This window comes from Chrysemys picta, chromosome 8 (genome assembly GCF_011386835.1).
Source record: "Chrysemys picta bellii isolate R12L10 chromosome 8, ASM1138683v2, whole genome shotgun sequence".
NCBI lineage: Eukaryota > Metazoa > Chordata > Testudines > Emydidae > Chrysemys > Chrysemys picta.
In genome coordinates this window covers 21,168,438-21,186,502 of record NC_088798.1, presented here as the reverse complement: position 1 = coordinate 21,186,502, position 18,065 = coordinate 21,168,438, and the positions used below count along the sequence as shown (strand labels likewise).

Sequence of the window (18,065 nt, the reverse complement as noted above, 5' to 3'; positions counted from 1 at the left end):
TAAAAATCCACCAGAGGAGGGCACAAAACACATATCGGGAGGTCTGGTCACCCTAGATGGGGAAGTACAAGGAAACAATAAAACTCTGTTAGTCAGCATGACTGGCAATTGGGTGAGCATGCCAACACCTTAACTGCTGTCAAGTTTTTTTGTAGGCATCATGGAAAAGGAGCATTTTAAGGAGGGATTTAGAAGAGGACAATGAGGTAGCTTTATGGATATTCATGGAAAGTTCTCTTAAGTGTGGCAGCAAAGGTTCTTGTGTGAAAATGTAACAGGTGGGTGACGGAGGCTGGCATCATTGGCCAATTGGAGGCAAGGAGTTGGTATCTCAGTAGCGAATAGGGCGACCAGACATCCCGATATTATTGGGACAGTCCCGATTTTAGGGGACTTGTCTCGCGTCCTGACCTTACATTGGTCGGAACGTCTGGTCACCCTATATGAGGGGAACCGCGGCAAGCCGGCGCCACTCACCTTTCCTACCTGGGCTCATTGAATTCAATAGGTGTCCTTGCCCTGTGGCTGTGGTGCGGGCTGCAGCAGGGGCCGTACAACCCCTCTTGCAGCTTCCTAGGGCCCCTCTCATGGCTCTGCGCACCTGTGTCTGTCATTGTCGTCCTCTCCCCGCCCCCCGCCCCGCTCGCCCAATGTGTCCTGATATTTCACTCTTGCGATCTGGTCACCCTATTCCCATCTGTTTGTACAGTGCCTAGCACATTGGGATCTTGGTCCATGAGTAGGGGTCATGGGCACAATGGTAATATAAATAATAATAATTGGGCGGGGGGATTGTGGCCAAAGACACCAGGGTAAAATACTGTACTTAGGAAAAAGCATGTGATCTTTTTGGTGACTATGCAGAACAGACCCTATTTATTCATACAGTCATCTTTAAAAAAAAAAAAAAATCCCTGATCTCTTGTAAGAAATCTAACCCCACCCTTTGCATTCACACAGCATGCAACTCAATGTAACTATTGCAGGAGGAGGAAGGGATGAATCAGTCCTACTGGAACTTGAACCTATGATTCTAGGTGGTAGTTGTTTCTCATTGAGCATTGACAATATACTTTGTACAGTTCCAGTGTTTCTACTGGGATGTGAAAATCTTCCTTCCTCCTCATTTAGCCTCCACTTTGTTTTTTCCTGCTTTTTAGGTTTTCTTGCACCTTTAGCAAGTAGACAGCTTTTAATTAGTATTTATTACTTCCACAGCATCAAAGATGTACGCAATGATTTATATAACATGTAATTTACATAGGTCATTGACTTAAGGAGTTTACAGTTTAAACTGGATGCGTGCAATATAAACAATCAAAGAAAGACATGGCAATGATGACATAGAATCATAGTCAGTCAGGAAAAAGGCAAAAGTTGAGAATGGAGGATGGGACAAATGGAATAATATCCCTTTGTATCATTTAATTCACACACACACACACACACACACAGAGTGCAAAAGGTAATGTTACCAATAAGAATATGTTACTGCTTGTTTTCATTGTATCCATTTCCCTAAATATCTTTTTTATCCTTGATAGGGGTTTGTCACCAAACCTTTAACCTAGTTACAAAACATGGCTATGGGCCAATCTACAGTGCAAATTAGGACCATTGTCTTGATTGTCCTCTCACTTACACTGGAGTAAATCCATGATGTAGAACAAATGCGAAAGGAAACTCTGGCTTGTGTTTTTAACAAGGTCGGGAGAAATGAGTGGACTTTTCTCTGACATTAATAGTCATGACCTTATTTCTGTGAATAGGGCTTCTTAGGGAAAAAAAATAACTCAGCTAGTTTGTACAGCAGGGGTTCTCAAACCGGGGGTCGGGACCCCTCAGGGGGTCGTGAGGTTATTACATGGGGGGTCGCAAGCTGTCAACCTCCACCCCAAACCCCACTTGCCTCCAGCATTTATAATGGTGTTAAATATATTAAAAAGTGTGTTTAGTTTATTGGGGGGTCGCAGTCAGAGGCTTGCTGTGTGAAAGGGGTTGCCAGTAAAAAAGTTTGAGACCCACTTGTGACGTTGTACAGTCTATATAGTTTTACAAAAATATGATAAGTGAATATAATGTAACTGGAATATGCTTCATGCAAAAGGTCTCTTGTAAGGTATCATTACAAAGCTTATAATCTACTGAGTGTGATCATCCTATTTGTATAAATGTACCACTCTTGTATCTAAAACTAGAAATAGGAAATATAACTCTGAGGGCCTATTGTAATTATGCAAAGTGTGGGCCATTAATAGTGGTTTGGAATCTTGATGACTCCCATTAACCAGGACCATTGTCTGCAGATGGTTGTGTTTACCTGTTAGTCTTCCTGTATGTGTGTGTGCTGGCAAGTGGGTAATAAAGTCTTGCAGTGACATGTAATCATGTCACCTGACCTGAAATCCATCTTTAACCTGGTGCTTTTCCAGGGAGGGGGGGTGGAAACCCAGCGGGACAAAGAGTTCCCGCCTTATGCAAAAAATATATAAAGGGGTGGAAGAGAACAAGGAGGGAGAGGAGCCATCATGAAGAATCCCCTAGCTACCACCTGAGCTGGAACAAGAGCTATACCAGGGGAAAGAATTGTGTCCAGGCCTAGAAGGTGTCCAGTCTGAGAAAAAACTTACTGAAGCATTTCTGAGGGTGAGATTATCTGTATTCAGTTTGATTAGACATAGATTTGCACATTTTATTTTATTTTGCTTGGTGACTTACTTTGTTCTGTCTGTTACTACTTGAAACCACTTAAATCCTACTTTCTGTATTTAATGAAATCACTTTCTACTTAGTAATTATCTCAGAGTATGTATTAATACCTGGGGGAGCAAACAGCTGTGCATATCTCTTTATCAGTGTTATAGAGGGTGAACAATTTATGAGTTTACCCTGTATAAGCTTTATACAGGGTAAAACGGATTTATTTGGGTTTAGACCCCGTTGGGAGTTGGGCATCTGAGTGCTAAAGACAAGCACACTTCTGTGAGCTGTTTTCAGGTAAACTTGCAGCTTTGGGGCAAGTTATTCAGATCCTGGGTCTGTGTTGAAGCAGACGGAAGTGTCTGGCTCAGCAAGACAGGGTGCTGAAGTCCTGACAGGGAAAACAGAAGCAGAGATAGTCTTGGTACGTCAGGTGGCAGCTGCCAAGGGGGGGGTTCTGTGATCCAACCCGTCACACCACTGTTGTACAGTAATGTGCAGGATGGTTTTGCTGCAGAACTGTAAAAAAAGATACAGTAGAGCTCTTTATTGGTAGACTTGCTGTTTATTGTGTCATGGTTGACAATTCTGAGTAGCATTACCCTTTTAAATATTGGGCCCTATCCAGCTAAAATGAGGTTGCATGACTACTGGCTCTAGGAAGAATGTGTACCTTTCTAGCCCCACCTGCATCCCCAGGTTCAACCTGTTACACCCGTTAATCCTATCATTGTATATGGCAATCTGAGCCCTAGGATGACACTGAAGTCTTCACCAAACATGTTCAGTGAGCCCCCTAATGTTCTACTGTGAGACTATGTTTTCCTTCACTGACTGAATATCAGTTATTTGAGGAAGAAATTTAAAGGAACCATGCCAAACGTATTGGGACTCTTCCTGCTTGAAAGCTAGCAGTTCAGTTTCACAGGTTAGCAAGGGAGAGGAAGAAAGATGCTTAGGTGGTCTGAAGTGTATCTCTCTGTTCCACTCCAAAGGTAAGCAGGGTGCCCAATGTATTGTCTGTTGGGGATGGGAAGTCATCTTCCACACAGCATGGTACAATATAGAAGATAAACTATACAAGTGGGCTGGGAGTATGCCTCATTAATGGGGGAGAATATGAGATCATACCAAACACACAGTTCCTAGGAAGTGGTTTCATATTATTTTAATATTCTAGGTCCATAAACCAACATAGGTCAGTACATACACAAATGCTCTACAACTACAGAAGAATGAGCTTACAAGCCAAGTAAAATATGAAGCATTGGTTTGCATGAGTTCTCTCTCCCAGGCTGCTGAGCAACTCACTGCCAGAGCTTAGAAGGAGGCTGCTTTTGTTTTAGGGCATTAGCAGCTGGCTCACCTTTCTAATGAATGCCTCAGCTTGCTACAGAGTTAGTCTTCTTCTCTTTGTGTGACTCAGAAAACTGAAGCTATTTTATGGTGCTCCTGATCTATTATTATAGATGGATTACATCACTACATTTATATTCAAGGTTAAACAAGGGTTTCTATTCCAAGACCCTTTTCAAATGCAGTACCTCCTCACTTAAAGTCGTCCCGGTTAACCTTGTTTCATTGTTATCTTGCTGATCAATTAGAGAACATGCTCGTTTAAAGTTGTGCAGTGTTCCCTTATAGTGTTGTTTGGCAGCCGCTTGCTTTGTCCGCTGCTTGCAGAAAGAGCAGTCTGTTGGAGCTAGCTGGTGGGTTGGAACCAGGCAGCCCCCCATCAGCTCCCCGCTCCCCTAAGTTCCCTGTGCGGCAGCCGCCCAGCAGGCTATCAATTGCCTGGCAGTTCAGCTGTCCCAACCCCAACTGCTGTGTGCTGCTCCTGCCCTCTGCCTTGGAGCTGCTCCCGGGAGCCTCCTGCTTGCTGTGCTGGGGAGGGGGGAAGAGGGGAGCTCTCCCCCGCTCCTGCACCTTATCTACACAGAGCAAGAGGGGGACATGACAGGGCTCAGGATTGAGGGAGCTTGCTGGCAGCAGTTGCTGTCTCAACTTGCTGATCTACTTAAAAAGGTACAGTGGGATCAGCGTACTTAAAGGGGAAATACTTGTCTCTCTCTCTCACACACTGTTTGTGTCTCTGTCTCTCTCTGCCATGCTGTCTCCCCTCCCTCCATTCGTGCTGCCTTGTAGAGTGTGAGGCTGCATTAACAACAATGTGTTAACTCTTGAGGGCTCAGCTGAGTGCTAGTTCATCATTTAGCAGTAAGGCATTTCCTGGGAAATATCCCACCCTCTTCCACCCTCTGACTTCACCACCTAAACCAAGCTTCACAATCATCATTGCTGTGTACAGTATTAAATTGTTTGTTTATAACTTATACTGTGCATATGTGTGTGTGTGTGTATATATATATATATAATATAAAATATAATCTTTTGTCTGGCAAAAAATATTTCCCTGGAACCTAACCCCCCCATTTACATTAATTCTTATGAGGAAAGTGGATTCACTTAACATTGTTTCGCTTAAAGTAGCATTTTTCAGGAACATAACTACAATGTTAAGCGAGGAGTTATGTGCTTACAACTTTCTCCAGTTTTTATTTTTCAAGATGAATTTTCAATCTTTGATCTCAGTATTTCTTGGCGAAGTTTGAACAAAAATGGTTGAACCATTTTTGAGTTTGAAAAGAGTGGGAGACACCCCCCTGCCACACATTTGTCATTATAACCACTTTTTTTTCCAACCTCAACTGCAGGTGGTAGGAACTTGAAATGTAGGAAGGACTTAGGTAGTACCTAGATCACAAATATGCTTTTCAGTGGTCAGGGGGAAATCTTTTTACATTTTGTCAAAATATAAGAGTTAAAAAAACATCCTTTGCATATGCAGCACTGGTTACTCTTATGAATAGGAAACCAGAAGAAGGGATCAATCCTACATTCCTTGAACATGCGAAACTCCTACTAATTTAATTAGATCATAGGCAGACCTTTGATTTGTTCCTTTATGGTCATTCTTATATTGTGAGAGGCCTGGGTGGGTAGACTGAGGTCAAGGAGAAAAAAAAATTATATTGTTTCCATGTAGAATCTCCCTACCTCCAGTTTGACACATCACTATATCACATTATTTTGTTTCTGTTCTTAGAGGGATTCCATAGGGCCTTCTCGAAATATACAGGATCACCCATGATAACTCCTTTCACAGACTCCCAATAACCTAATATTTGGTTCTCAAAATTTTTCATTCTATGGTAAACCAGAAAAGGCTCTGTCCTGGTTCCCTGGACTATAGTTTGCGAAACCTCAGAAGAAGAAGAATTCTTAGCAAATACAAGTATATTTATAAACAGCTTCAGAAACAGTGACAGCCCCAAAGGAAAGGAGAGAGTTATGTAACACTTCTAATTAAGACGGATCCTGGAGTTTTGTCAGTTCTAATTTCTTTATTACCTGATTTTGCTCAAGCTTAATTTTCTCCAGCTGTTATTCTTTCTCCCCTTGGGAAATATGTCTCATCTGTATCAGGTCAACCATTGTGAACATTAAGGCAAAATATAATTTAATTTTTTAGATTTGGCTGGTCTAGCTAGTTCCATTTACTATCCTCAGGGGTTTAGTTTTGTGTTTTTCTGTGCTGGCGAGGAAGCAGGTGGGAGGGTAGCATATCTCTTTACATACTTTCAGATAAGGAGGCTTCCAATATTTCAGTAGGAAGGATTTATTTTTGAGCTTAAATATTATTAATAATTGGATTGGTAATAAAAAATAAATCAGTTGCTCTTCTCTAATTGCTTTGGGTTTTGTGCAATTTTTCTTTTACCTCTTTATTCTTGTCTGTCTTTCCTCCCTACCTTGTTTCGGTGCATTTCCCCAGATCTCTTCTCCAATTATTTTCACATTTCCCTACTGGCTCTTTGTTTCAATCTCTTCCACCATCTCCCCCACCCAGCATCCAGCTCTTTGGTCAGAGAGACGGTTGCTGTGATACAGGGTATCTTGGGGCAGGAGAGAGGTTATCTTCCAAAATTCCATATCCTCTTATTTTTTCCTCCATCTCATGGGCCTTGTATCATAGCTACGTTCTACCAGTCAAAAAGTGCTGGATGCTGCTCCTTGAGTCAGCTAGAGGACCCAAATGAATATGCAAAAATGCTGATGACCAGTGCAGCTCCCTGTCCTTTTGTCAGTCTTCTCTCTGTAGTCTAGTTGTGTGTATCTCTCCCTACCTCACCACCTCGTTTAGTTTGTCTCCCTCAGTCTGATTTTAGCTGTGATGGATTAGCTGCTGCGCCAACGGGCCCCGTGCCCAGGGGCCTCGGCCAATTGGGGAACCCCTGCGCGCCTGCCGAGGAGCGGGGTTGGGGCACTGGGGCTTGCCCCACTCCCCTTGACCCTGCTCCCTGGCAGGCGCGCCAGGCTGATGGGGTAAGCCCCTGCACCCTGACTCCACTCCCCGGCAGGAGTGCCGAGCGCAGGGGTGGGGCAAGCCCCTGCACCCCAATGCCATTTCCCTGACAGGAGCACTGGAGGGAGGTGCAGGGGGGACTGCAGGTGCAAGAGGTGGAGAGGGGCCTCCACTTGCTTTGGTGCTGGGCCCCACAAGCCCCTAATCTGCCTTTGGATTTTAGGATTTATTACTGCTGCTTCTCTTGTGGGGAACTCTGGATTGGAAGCATTGTTTTATAAATAAATGGTTTTTGAATGTTATAATTCTTGACGTCTGATTTTGCGTCTCTACGCAAAAGAATAAATGGACACAAATCAGATGTCAAGAATTATAACATTCAAAAACCAGTCAGAGAACACTTCAACCTCCCTGGTCACTCAATTACAGATCTCAAAGTCGCAATACTCCAACAAAAAAACTTCAAAAACAGACTCCAATGAGAAACTGCAGAATTGGAATTAATTTGCAAACAAGACACCATTAAATTAGGCTTGAATAAAGACTTGGAGTGGATGGGTCATTATACAAAGTAAAAACTATTTCCCCATGATAATTTTTCCCCCTACTGTTACTCACATCTTCTTGTCAAGTGTTGGAAATGGGCCATCCTGATTATCACTACAAAAGTTTTTTTTTCTCCTGCTGAAAATAGCTCACCTAATAGCTCAACTTAATTAATTACTCTTGTTACAGTTGGTATGGCAACACCCATTTTTTCATGTTCTCTGTGTATATATATTTTCCTACTGTATTTTCCACTGCATGCATCCGATGAAGTGGGTTTTAGCCCACGAAAGCTTATGCTCAAATAAAATTGTTAGTCTCAAAGGTGCTACAAGTACTCCTCATTCTTTTTGCTGATACAGACTAACATGACTACCACTCCGAAGGTTGACAGTGGCCCTTTAAGAGGGAAGAAGCCAGTGCACCTATGACTGGTCAGCTAAACCTCAATTAGGCTTAAGAGAGAGCACTTGAGCCTTAAAGGCAAGGCAAGTGGAGAACTGTTTGAAGGAGAACAGTAACTGTGAGCTGCTAGTGAGGAGCTTAGAGGAAAGCTGTTGTGAGAACTGACCAAAGCTAAGTACGCTCAAGAAGTGGCCCACTAGTAAAAGGGGAAGATCCAGCTTGGTCAGGAAAAGCTAAGCCTGGAAGCAAGATAATCGTTGCAGGAGGGTTGATTCCCAGGCAGGGAGGGCTGGAGGAATGTAACACTGCAGCAGCAGGAGCCCTCTAGGTGCAGACCTGAGTGAAGGGCTGTGGGAAAAGTGGCCCTTCTCAGATAGGGAGACCTAGATAGTGGGTCTCTAGATCAGGGACAAAAGAAAGTGGAACCAACGTGCTGTTACTGATTCTCAGGTGGGTGACCTACAGAGGGGATAGGAAAAATAACCTGTTGTATATTTGAATATTTGTTGTGAAAATTGGAAAATAGTTTTATTACAAGGTCTTTGGGTATTTTTGCACTGGTATATATAAATAAATTATGCCCATAGGTGGGCTTTCACTGTGGGAAACTATGTTCTTTTCATTGGCAAACAGCAGAGGAAACTGAGGCAGGCATATGTGCTGTTGTCTGGCCTACTGCTGAAGGGCACCCCTGGTGGTGGCTGCTTTTCCCTGTGTGCATGTGGTTTATGTTTTTACAAACTTGTTCTAGGGATTTCCATAGGTCAGTTTATAATTATGCATTTCTGCATATACTAAGTTTATCTCTATTTAAGTTGTAAAACAAGTTTTATCAGATTTGTTATAAAAGAATGGATCTGATCATAAAAAAAGAGGAAAAACCTTAAAGAAAAAAAGTAATTTAGCTTAGCTTCCAATCACTGGCTCACGTTAAAACATGACTAAGTCACTTAAACATTTCTTGCATATTAAATTTAAATATGAACAATGATGCAGGAAGCAGCCATACTGTCAGCCTGATGATGACGTATCAAAATAAGATCAGAGGTCAACATCAGAGACGCAGAAAATAGCTTTCACAGCTCTCCTGTTAACTCTCTAGGCTTCTTGCTCACTAAAAGCAGCAGGAAAGTGAAAGCTAAGTGATGGGAAGGGTGGGTGGGTGGATGGTGTCACCAAAACAGCTTCTTGTGTCTTTGTAGCTCTGATCTTCCTGTATTGATAGATGTCAAACCCATTTCACACTGGAATTATCATTAAAATGGCAGCTTCCGTGGATTATGAAACTTTTTTTTTTCCCTTCACACTGACCTGTAATTTCTTTTTCACTTCAGTGGGAGCTGGGAGTGCTCAGCACCTCACAGGACTGACCCTAAGGCCTTGTCTACACTACGAGAGTAGTTCGATTTTACTTGCATCGAATTTTTGTAATCGATATTGCAAAGTCGAACGTGTGTGTCCACACTAAGGACAGTAATTCGACTTTGTGCGTCCACACTAACGGTGATAGCGTCGACATTCGAAGCGGTGCACTGTGGTCAGCTATCCCACAGTTCCCGCAGTCCCCTCTGCCCATTGGAATTCTGGGTGTAGCCGGCAATGCCTTCTGGGTAACAAAATGAGTCGAGGGTGCTTTTGGGAAACTGTCGTCATCCGTCCATCACTCCCGCCCTCCCTCCCTGAAAGCGCCGGCGGGAAAACAGTTCGCGCGCTTTTCCAGTCATTGACAGCGCGGACGCCACTGTACTCCGAGCATGGAGCCCGCTGCGACCATCGCTGCAGTTGTGGCCGCTCTCAACGTCTCGCAGCTTATCATAAAGGTTTCCCTGAGGCAGATGCAGAAAAGTCAGGCAAGGAGGCTACGGCACCGCGGTGATGTCCTGAAGTCTGAGAGTAGCACAGACCTGTCAGAAAGCAGGCGACCCAGCGCCGAGGACATCACAGTGGCAATGGGTCATGTTGATGCCGTGGAACGGCGATTCTGGGCACGGGAGACAAGCACTGAGTGGTGGGACCGCATAGTGCTGCAGGTCTGGGATGAATCCCAGTGGCTGCGAAACTTTCGCATGCGGAAGGGAACTTTCCTGGAACTTTGTGAGTTGCTGTCCCCTGCCCTGAAGCGCAGTGACACCCGGTTGCGAGCTGCACTGAGTGTACAGAAGCGAGTGGCCATAGCCCTGTGGAAGCTTGCAACGCCAGACAGCTACCGGTCAGTCGCGAACCAGTTTGGGGTGGGCAAATCTACCGTGGGGGTTGTTGTGATGCAAGTAGCGAAGGCAATCGTTGATGTACTGCTGCCAAAGGTAGTGACCCTGGGAAACGTGGAGGCGATCATAGATGGCTTCGCAGCGATGGGATTCCCAAACTGCGGTGGGGCCATAGATGGAACTCACATCCCTATCCTGGCACCGGACCACCAGGCCACCCAGTACATTAACCGAAAGGGATACTTTTCCATGGTGCTGCAAGCACTGGTGGACCACAGGGGACGTTTTACCAACATCTACGTGGGATGGCCGGGCAAGGTTCATGACGCTCGTGTTTTCAGGAACTCTGGTCTGTTTAGACGGCTGCAACAAGGTATTTACTTCCCGGACCACAAAATAACTGTTGGGGATGTGGAGATGCCTATAGTCATCCTCGGGGACCCAGCCTACCCGCTAATGCCCTGGCTCATGAAGCCCTATACTGGCGCCCTGGACACTGAAAAAGAACTCTTCAACTACCGGCTGAGCAAGTGCAGAATGGTGGTGGAGTGTGCTTTTGGCCGTCTCAAGGGGAGATGGAGAAGCTTACTGACTCGCTGTGATCTCAGCGAAACCAATATCCCCATTGTTATAGCAGCTTGCTGTGTGCTCCACAATCTCTGTGAGAGCAAGGGGGAGACCTTTATGGCGGGGTGGGAGGTTGAGGAAAATAGCCTGGCTGGTGATTACTCACAGCCAGACAGCCGGGCGATTAGAAGAGACCAGCGGGAAGCGCTGTGCATCCGGGAGGCTTTGAAAGCAAAGTTCCTGAGTGAGCAGGGTAACCTGTGATTTTATAGTTTGTGTACTGAGAAGCTAAACCTGCCCCCGTTTCTTTACCCAGGTAATGTTGACTATCCTATCCAGTTACATACCCCCTTCACCCCCCCTCCAACACACGTGTCGAAATAAAAATAGTTCTACTTTGTTAAAGCACACCGTTTTCTTTAATACTGTTTTAGCGGGAATTTTTTAAAACTGGGACGCAGACTGTGGTGCGGGGCGGGTCTAGTGTTGTGATGCGAATGCAGCTTCTAAACTCAAGGATTGACAGGCTCCGCTGCGGTGGGATGCTTGTTTCAACGGAGCCTGTCACCCCTCCTGATCGGGACTGTGTGTATGGGAGGTCTATTTGACTTTGTGGCAGGGGGAGGACGGTTACAGATCCCATGCTGTGTGGCTCTGTGATCCTGTCTAAGGACCGGCGCTTAAGATCTGTAACTGCCCTCCCCCGCCACAAAGTCACAGAGCAACCCACCCCCCCCAACATTACATCAAAACAACCTCCCAGACTAACCGGGGCAACTAGTCACTGCATCACTGCACTGTGTATGTGCCCTGCTGCTGTGCCTGCCCCCGACTATGTACCCTGCCAAAGGAGACTGTCCTGTCCAATTTCCAACCCCCTTTCCCCTCCTCCTCCAAAAGAACATGATTGAAACAGTAGTTAACAGAAACGAATTTTTTATTATCAACTACACATGGCATTGGGAGGTGAAACTTGGACGTGGGCTTGTGTCAGGCGGGAAGGAAAGAACTTTTCAAATTTTGGGAAATGAGAGCCTTCTGCTACTAGAGCTCTCTGCAGGGGTGGAGTGAGAGTTAGCAGGGACTCTGCCGCCTCTCCTTCTTTGCACTTTGGGTGAGGTGGGTATGGGACTTGGTGGCGGGGGAGGGCGGTTAGAGATGGACTGCAGCGGGGCTCTGTCCTCCTGCCTCCGTTCCTGCAGAACATCCACAAGGCGCCGGAGCGTGTCCGTTTGCTCCCTCAGTAGTCCAAGCAGCGTTTGAGTCGCCTGCTGGTCTTCCTGCCGCCACCTCTCCTCCCGATCCATGTTGGCTTGGTGCATTCGGGTCAAGTTCTCCCGCCACTGGGTCTGCTGTGCTGCCTGGGCTTGGGAAGAGGCCATAAGCTCAGAGAACATGTCCTCCCGTGTCCTCTTCTTCCTACGCCTAATCCGCGCTAGCCTCTGGGAGTGTGATTCCAGGCTAGGTTGTGAGACAGTCGCAGACGGGGCTGTGGAAATGGGAAAAAGGGAGTGAATTCCTCTGAAAGATAAATGTAGTTGTGAACAAAGAACATAGTCTTTCTCTGTGAACAAGACCATGCACAGCACCTTTCACATGCGCACTCAGCACAAGGTCGAATTCTCGGCCTTCGCATTCTGTGCCTGGGGTCTTGAACAGCACATTTGAGAAGCGAGGCAGCACAACGGAATTTCTGTTGCAGGCAGACATGGTAAGCCGTACACTTGTGGCAGTTTAAAACTTTTATATTACCACTGGCCTCATTTCACATTTAAATCAATGTCAGTCCCTGCTGCCAGCAATCCGGCAAGCGGGAACTCTGCCCCTGTCCCACCCCCTCGCGGCTGTCCCCGGGAATGATCCCTTTCGGCTGCCCCTCTCCCGCCTCCACCGCGTGGCTGCAAACCAGCGGTGACAGTTCTGTAAAGGAACGGGAAAGCAGTCCCAACACTAACATTCCCCTACCTAATTAAAAGCAGGTCACCATGGCCGACATCACCCTGATGAGGATCTCCGAGAGCGACAAAGAGAGAATGCTCCGGGAAAGCCTCCAAAGACCAGGGCCGTATGCCGCCCTGCTGTGCAGAGCAATGATCCCCGAGTACCTGATAATCTCGTGGCGCGGCAACGTGTCGTACTTCGGAGGACCCAATAAGGCCGCTCTCCCCAAGAACCTCATGCAACGGCTTTCAAGTTACCTCCAGGAGAGCTTCATCGAGATGTCCCAGGAGGATTACTGCTCTATCCCCGCACATATAGACCGCATTTTACTGTAGCTGCAGTAGCAGGGAATACACAGTAGAGCGGCTTGTGCAGGACAATCACTGAAAACCGGACATTGCTAGATTTCTTTTCAAAACTTGCACTGCCCCTTACTAAACCGTTAAGCGCCTAGGGCACACTAATCATGAACAACCCATTCTTTTAATTGTTAATATTCCTGTTTTGTTAAAAATAAATGTTTAGATGTTTACAACACTTACTGGCTGATCCTTCACCAGATTCTGTGTCCGGGGTAATGGCTGGGGACGCTTCGTAGGGGATCTCTGTAAGGGTGATGAAGAGATCCTGGCTGTCGGGGAAATCAGCGTTGTGAGAGCTGCCAACTGCCTCGCCCTCCTCATCTCCTTCCTCATCTTCCCCGTCCCCTAACATGTCTGAGGAACCGGCCGTGGACAGTATCCCATCCTCAGAGTCCACGGTCACTGGTGGGGTAGTGGTGGCGGCAGCACCGAGGATGGAATGCAGTGCCTCGTAGAAACGGGATGTCTGGGGATGGGATCCGGAGCGTCCGTTTGCCTCTTTGGTCTTCTGGTAGCCTTGTCTCAGCTCCTTGATTTTCACGCGGCACTGCGTTGCATCCCGGCTGTATCCTCTCTCTGCCATGTCTTTAGAGATCTTCTCGTAGATCTTTGCATTCCTTCTTTTGGATCGCAGCTCGGAAAGCACGGACTCATCGCCCCACACAGCGATGAGATCCAAGACTTCACGATCAGTCCATGCTGGGGCTCTCTTTCTATTCCCAGACTGCACGGCCATCACTGCTGGAGAGCTCTGCATCGTTGCCAGTGCTGCTGTGCTCGCCACGATGTCCAGACAGGAAATGAGATTCAAACTGGCCAGACAGGAAAAGGAATTCAAATTCAAATTTTCCCGGGGCTTTTCCTGTGTGGCTGGTCAGAGCATCCGAGCTCGCACTGCTGTCCAGAGCGTCAACAGAGTGGTGCACTGTGGGATAGCTCCCGGAGCTATTAGCGTCGATTTCCATCCACACCTAGCCTAATTCGACATGGCCATGTCGAATTTAGCGCTACTCCCCTCGTCGGGGAGGAGTACAGAAGTCGAATTAAAGAGACCTCTATGTCGAACTAAATAGCATCGCAGTGTGGACGGGTGCAGGGTTAATTCGATTTAACGGCGCTAACTTCGACATAAACGCCTAGTGTAGACCAGGCCTAAGAAAGATGTGGACAAACTGGAAAAAGTCCAGGGAAGAGCAACAAAAATGATTAAATGATTAAAGGTCTAGAAAACATGACCGATGAGGGAAGATTAAACAAACCCAGTTTTTTCAATCTGGAAAAGAGAGGACTGAGAGAGGATATAATAATTGTTTTCAACTACATAAAAAGTTGCTACAAGGAGGAGAGAGAAAAATTGTTCTTCTTATTATCTGAAGATAGGACAAGAATGGGCTTAAATTGCAGCAAGGGAGGTTTAGGTTGGACATTAGGAAAAACTTCCTCTCAGGGTGGTTAAGCACTGGAATAAATTGTCTAGGGAGGTTGTGGAATCTCCATCATTAGAGATTTTAAAGAGCAGGTTAAACAAACACTTGTCTGGGATGGTCTAGATAAGGGGTTCTCAAACTGGGGGTTGGGACCCCTCAGGGGGTCACGAGGTTATTACATGGGGGGTTGCGAGCTGTCAGCCTCCACCCTAAACCCCACTTTGCCTCCAGCATTTATAATGGTGTTAAATATATAAAAACGTGTTTTTAATTTATAAGGGGGGGTCACACTCAGAGGCTTGCTATGTGAAGGGGGTCACCAGTACAAAAGTTTCAGAACCATTAGTCTAGATCAGTGGTTCCCAAACTTGTTCCGCCGCTTGTGCAGGGCCGGTTTGTGTACCTGCAATGTCTGCAGGTTCGGCCGATCGTGGCTCCCAGTGGCCGCGGTTCGCTGCTCCAGGCCAATGGGAGCTGCTGGAAGCGGTGCGGGCCGAGGGATGTACTGGCCGCCGCTTCCAGCAGCTCCCATTGACCTGGAGCAGCGAACCGCAGCCACTGGGAGCCGCGATCGGCCGAACCTGCGGACGTGGCAGGTACACAAACCGGCCCGGCCTGCCAGGGGCTTTCCTTGCACAAGCGGCGGAACAAGTTTGGGAACCACTGGTCTAGATAATACTTAGTCCTGCCATGAGTTCAGGAGACGGGTCCCTTCCAGTCCTATGATTCTAAAGAAGAAGTTTCTCTATTAGCTGTTAGGAAACCTATAAAAAGCTGGGTCTGACATAGTCCATAGAGCAAATGGTGGGGATGTTCACATAAATGTGGCATAAATCACATTAAAGAAGGAGCAACACGGCACAACTGTAGTGTTCTTTCCACTTGTACTGTAGACCTTTAAAAGGACACCAACTTGAAACCTATAGTTAACATCAAAAAGACTTAAATACTTTCATGCACTATACCTATCCCTGAGTTTCTCCAACCAACTTTTGTGGTTTTTAATATCATGCATTCCTGCTTTTTAAAGATGCTTTTCACCTCCCTGTTGCCGAGTGAAAGAGCCACAACAGGAGAAACTGACTCATTATCTGCTATAAATGGGGGATGAGGGAAGTTTTACACTTGGGATTCAGACTTAATAGTGTGTCTGTTTCCCCTTTTGTATCAAAGCGGTGCCACAGCAGGAACAATGAGGGAGAAGCAAGACTTGCTTTAACGTGAGATTACTGTGGAAAAGTTGCTGACTAAAAAAGACATTGTGGGATTGCATTAATTACACAGCTGCTTGTGACATTGCACTCTCTAATGTTTTATGGAAATATGCTTATAAGTATGAGTATGATGTAACTGGAATATGCTTCATGCAAAAGGTCTCTTGTAAGGTATCATTACAAAATTTATGATCTACTGAGTGTGTTCATCCTATTTATTTGTATGTATTATTTCTATGTCTGGAGTTAGGAGAAACCCTTAAGGGTGCTTCAGAATCAATGACCTGTAAATGGCTCTGTTTACTTGCAAACCTTCCCGGGTATGTGCGGCCCAGCCCTGGAAAAATGGAGGCTGGGGTATCACAGGACAAGTGAACATGTCACCTGATACTGGAATCCATCTTAAACCTGGTGCTTTTCCATTTAGAAGGAGGTGTAGGGACCCAGAGAGACAAAAGATTCCCGCCTTGTGCCAAACTATAAAAGGGGATGGAACAGGACAAAGGGGGCTGCCAGTCAGGAGAAAACCCCTAGTTTCCACCTAAGATGTCTGCTGAAACTAACAAGGACTCTGCCAGAGGAAAGGATTGGGCCCAGACTAGGAAGGAGTCTAGTCTGCGAAAGAAGCTTATTGGAACATCTCTGAGAGTGAGATATTATCTATAATCCGTTTCTTAATGTATTAGTTTTGAACTTGCATGTTTTTGCTTTATTTTTTGGTAACTAACTTTGTTCTCTCTGTTATTACTTGAAACCACTTAAATCCTACTTTTTATACTTAATAAAATCACTTTTGTTTATTAGTATACCCAGAGTAAGTGATTAATAACTGTGGAGAAAACAGCTGTGCATCTCTCTCCATCAGTGCTATTAGGGTGACCAGATTGCAAGAGTGAAATATCAGGACACATTGGGCGAGGGGGGGGGGTAGGGCAGAGGACGACAATGACAGACACAGGTGCACAGAGCCATGAGAGGGGGCCCTAGAAAACTGCAAGAGGGGTTGTACGGCCCCTGCTGCACCTCACACCACAAACCACAGGGCAAGGACACCTATTGAATTCAATGAGAATTTTGCATGTGAATTGATGTACCTAGTTCTGAGATTATAAAGCCAGAAGGGATCCGGGGATCACCTGGTCTCACCGCCTGTATAGCACAGACATAGAACTTTCCCAAAATAATTCCTAGAGGATAGCTTTTAGAAAAAGCTTTTAGAAAAACACCATGACCCTTAGTTTATTGTTAATTACTTTCACCATTTAAAAGGTGTGCCTTATATCCAGTCTGAATTTGTCTAGCTGCAACTTCCAACCGTTGGCTCATGCTCTACCTTTCTCTGCTAGACTGAAGTGCCCATTATTAACTATTTGTTCCCCATGTAGATACTTACAGTCTATAACCAAGTCACTTCTTAACCTTCTTTTTGTTAAGCTAAATTGATTGAGGTCCTTGAGTTGATCACTATAAGGTATGTTTTATAATCCTTTAATCAGTCTTGTGACTCCTCTCTGAACACTCTCCAATTTATCAATATTCTGCTTAAATTGTGCACACCAGAACTGGACACAGTATTCCAGCAGTGGTTGCACCAGTGCCAAATACAGAGATAAAATAACCTCTCTACTCCTGCTTGAGTTTCCCCTATTTAGGCATCTGGTCACCCTATTTCTGTATGCATTTCCCCAGGTTTTTTTGTAAAAATCAAAACTGAACTGCCCCAGAAATTCTATCATGTGGAATCATCGTGAAACTCGCATGGTTCCAACCCTGCCGATGAACCTTTAGATCCACTGCACAGACTTCTGCCACTTGAGCTAATGGAGTAAGTGATGGCAGAGGCAGTAGGTTGTCATCCTATATGTGATAGATCAGCTCTATTGGGGGATGAAACACTATTTTTGCCACTGGGTTTCACAGATATCTGCTGACAGAAGAGGAACTGTGAAACTCAGGAATCTTGGGTCTATTCCGGGCTCCTGAACGGAGTGGTCTCTAGTAGTCAAAGACCCTTCTTCCCCGTCCCCTCTAGCCTATTGCTGTCTAACCCGCCCCAGCTCCTCATCTGATTTCAACTGCCCTCCACTACCGCTCTGGATTCCTTGTCCCAGTTTCCTGGTCCTGTCTCACTCTCCTCTCTCCCCGCCCCCATCCCTCAGATGGGATGCTCGTTCTAGACTGGCAAAATTATAAGGCTTCCCAACATTTCAACACTTCCCATTCTAAATTTTCGGTTGCTTAACTATAGGCTAGCTCTGGCTACAACAAAGCATATTCAGAACCTCTGATTAAAGGGATTGTAAGTGTAGCAATCTCCATCATAGCTAGTC

General features: G+C 45.7%; 2 protein-coding genes across 4 annotated transcripts in view; both read right to left on the bottom strand.

Annotated features, from left to right (window-relative positions):
* Positions 1-18,065, bottom strand: part of CTH (cystathionine gamma-lyase) — a 76,486-nt gene that overhangs the window by 52,226 nt on the left and 6,195 nt on the right. The gene's annotated exons all lie outside the window — the stretch shown is intronic.
* LOC135972989 (uncharacterized) lies at positions 11,711-13,994 on the bottom strand. The gene is made up of 2 exons (XM_065554041.1): positions 13,275-13,994; positions 11,711-12,280 (listed from the first exon to the last, which is right to left on the bottom strand). Exons 1-2 carry the CDS (start codon positions 13,849-13,851, stop codon positions 11,805-11,807), a joined length of 1,053 nt encoding a protein of 350 aa, XP_065410113.1. The 5' UTR covers positions 13,852-13,994; the 3' UTR covers positions 11,711-11,804.

Excerpts from the sequence above, each read along its gene's own strand:
- LOC135972989 (XM_065554041.1), bottom strand. The coding sequence starts at position 13,851 with ATGCAGAGCTCTCCAGCAGTGATGGCCGTGCAGTCTGGGAATAGAAAG. Across the intron at positions 12,281-13,274 it reads ATCTGGTGAAGGATCAGCCA|CCCCGTCTGCGACTGTCTCA; the intron begins GTAAGTGTTGTA and ends CCATTTCCACAG.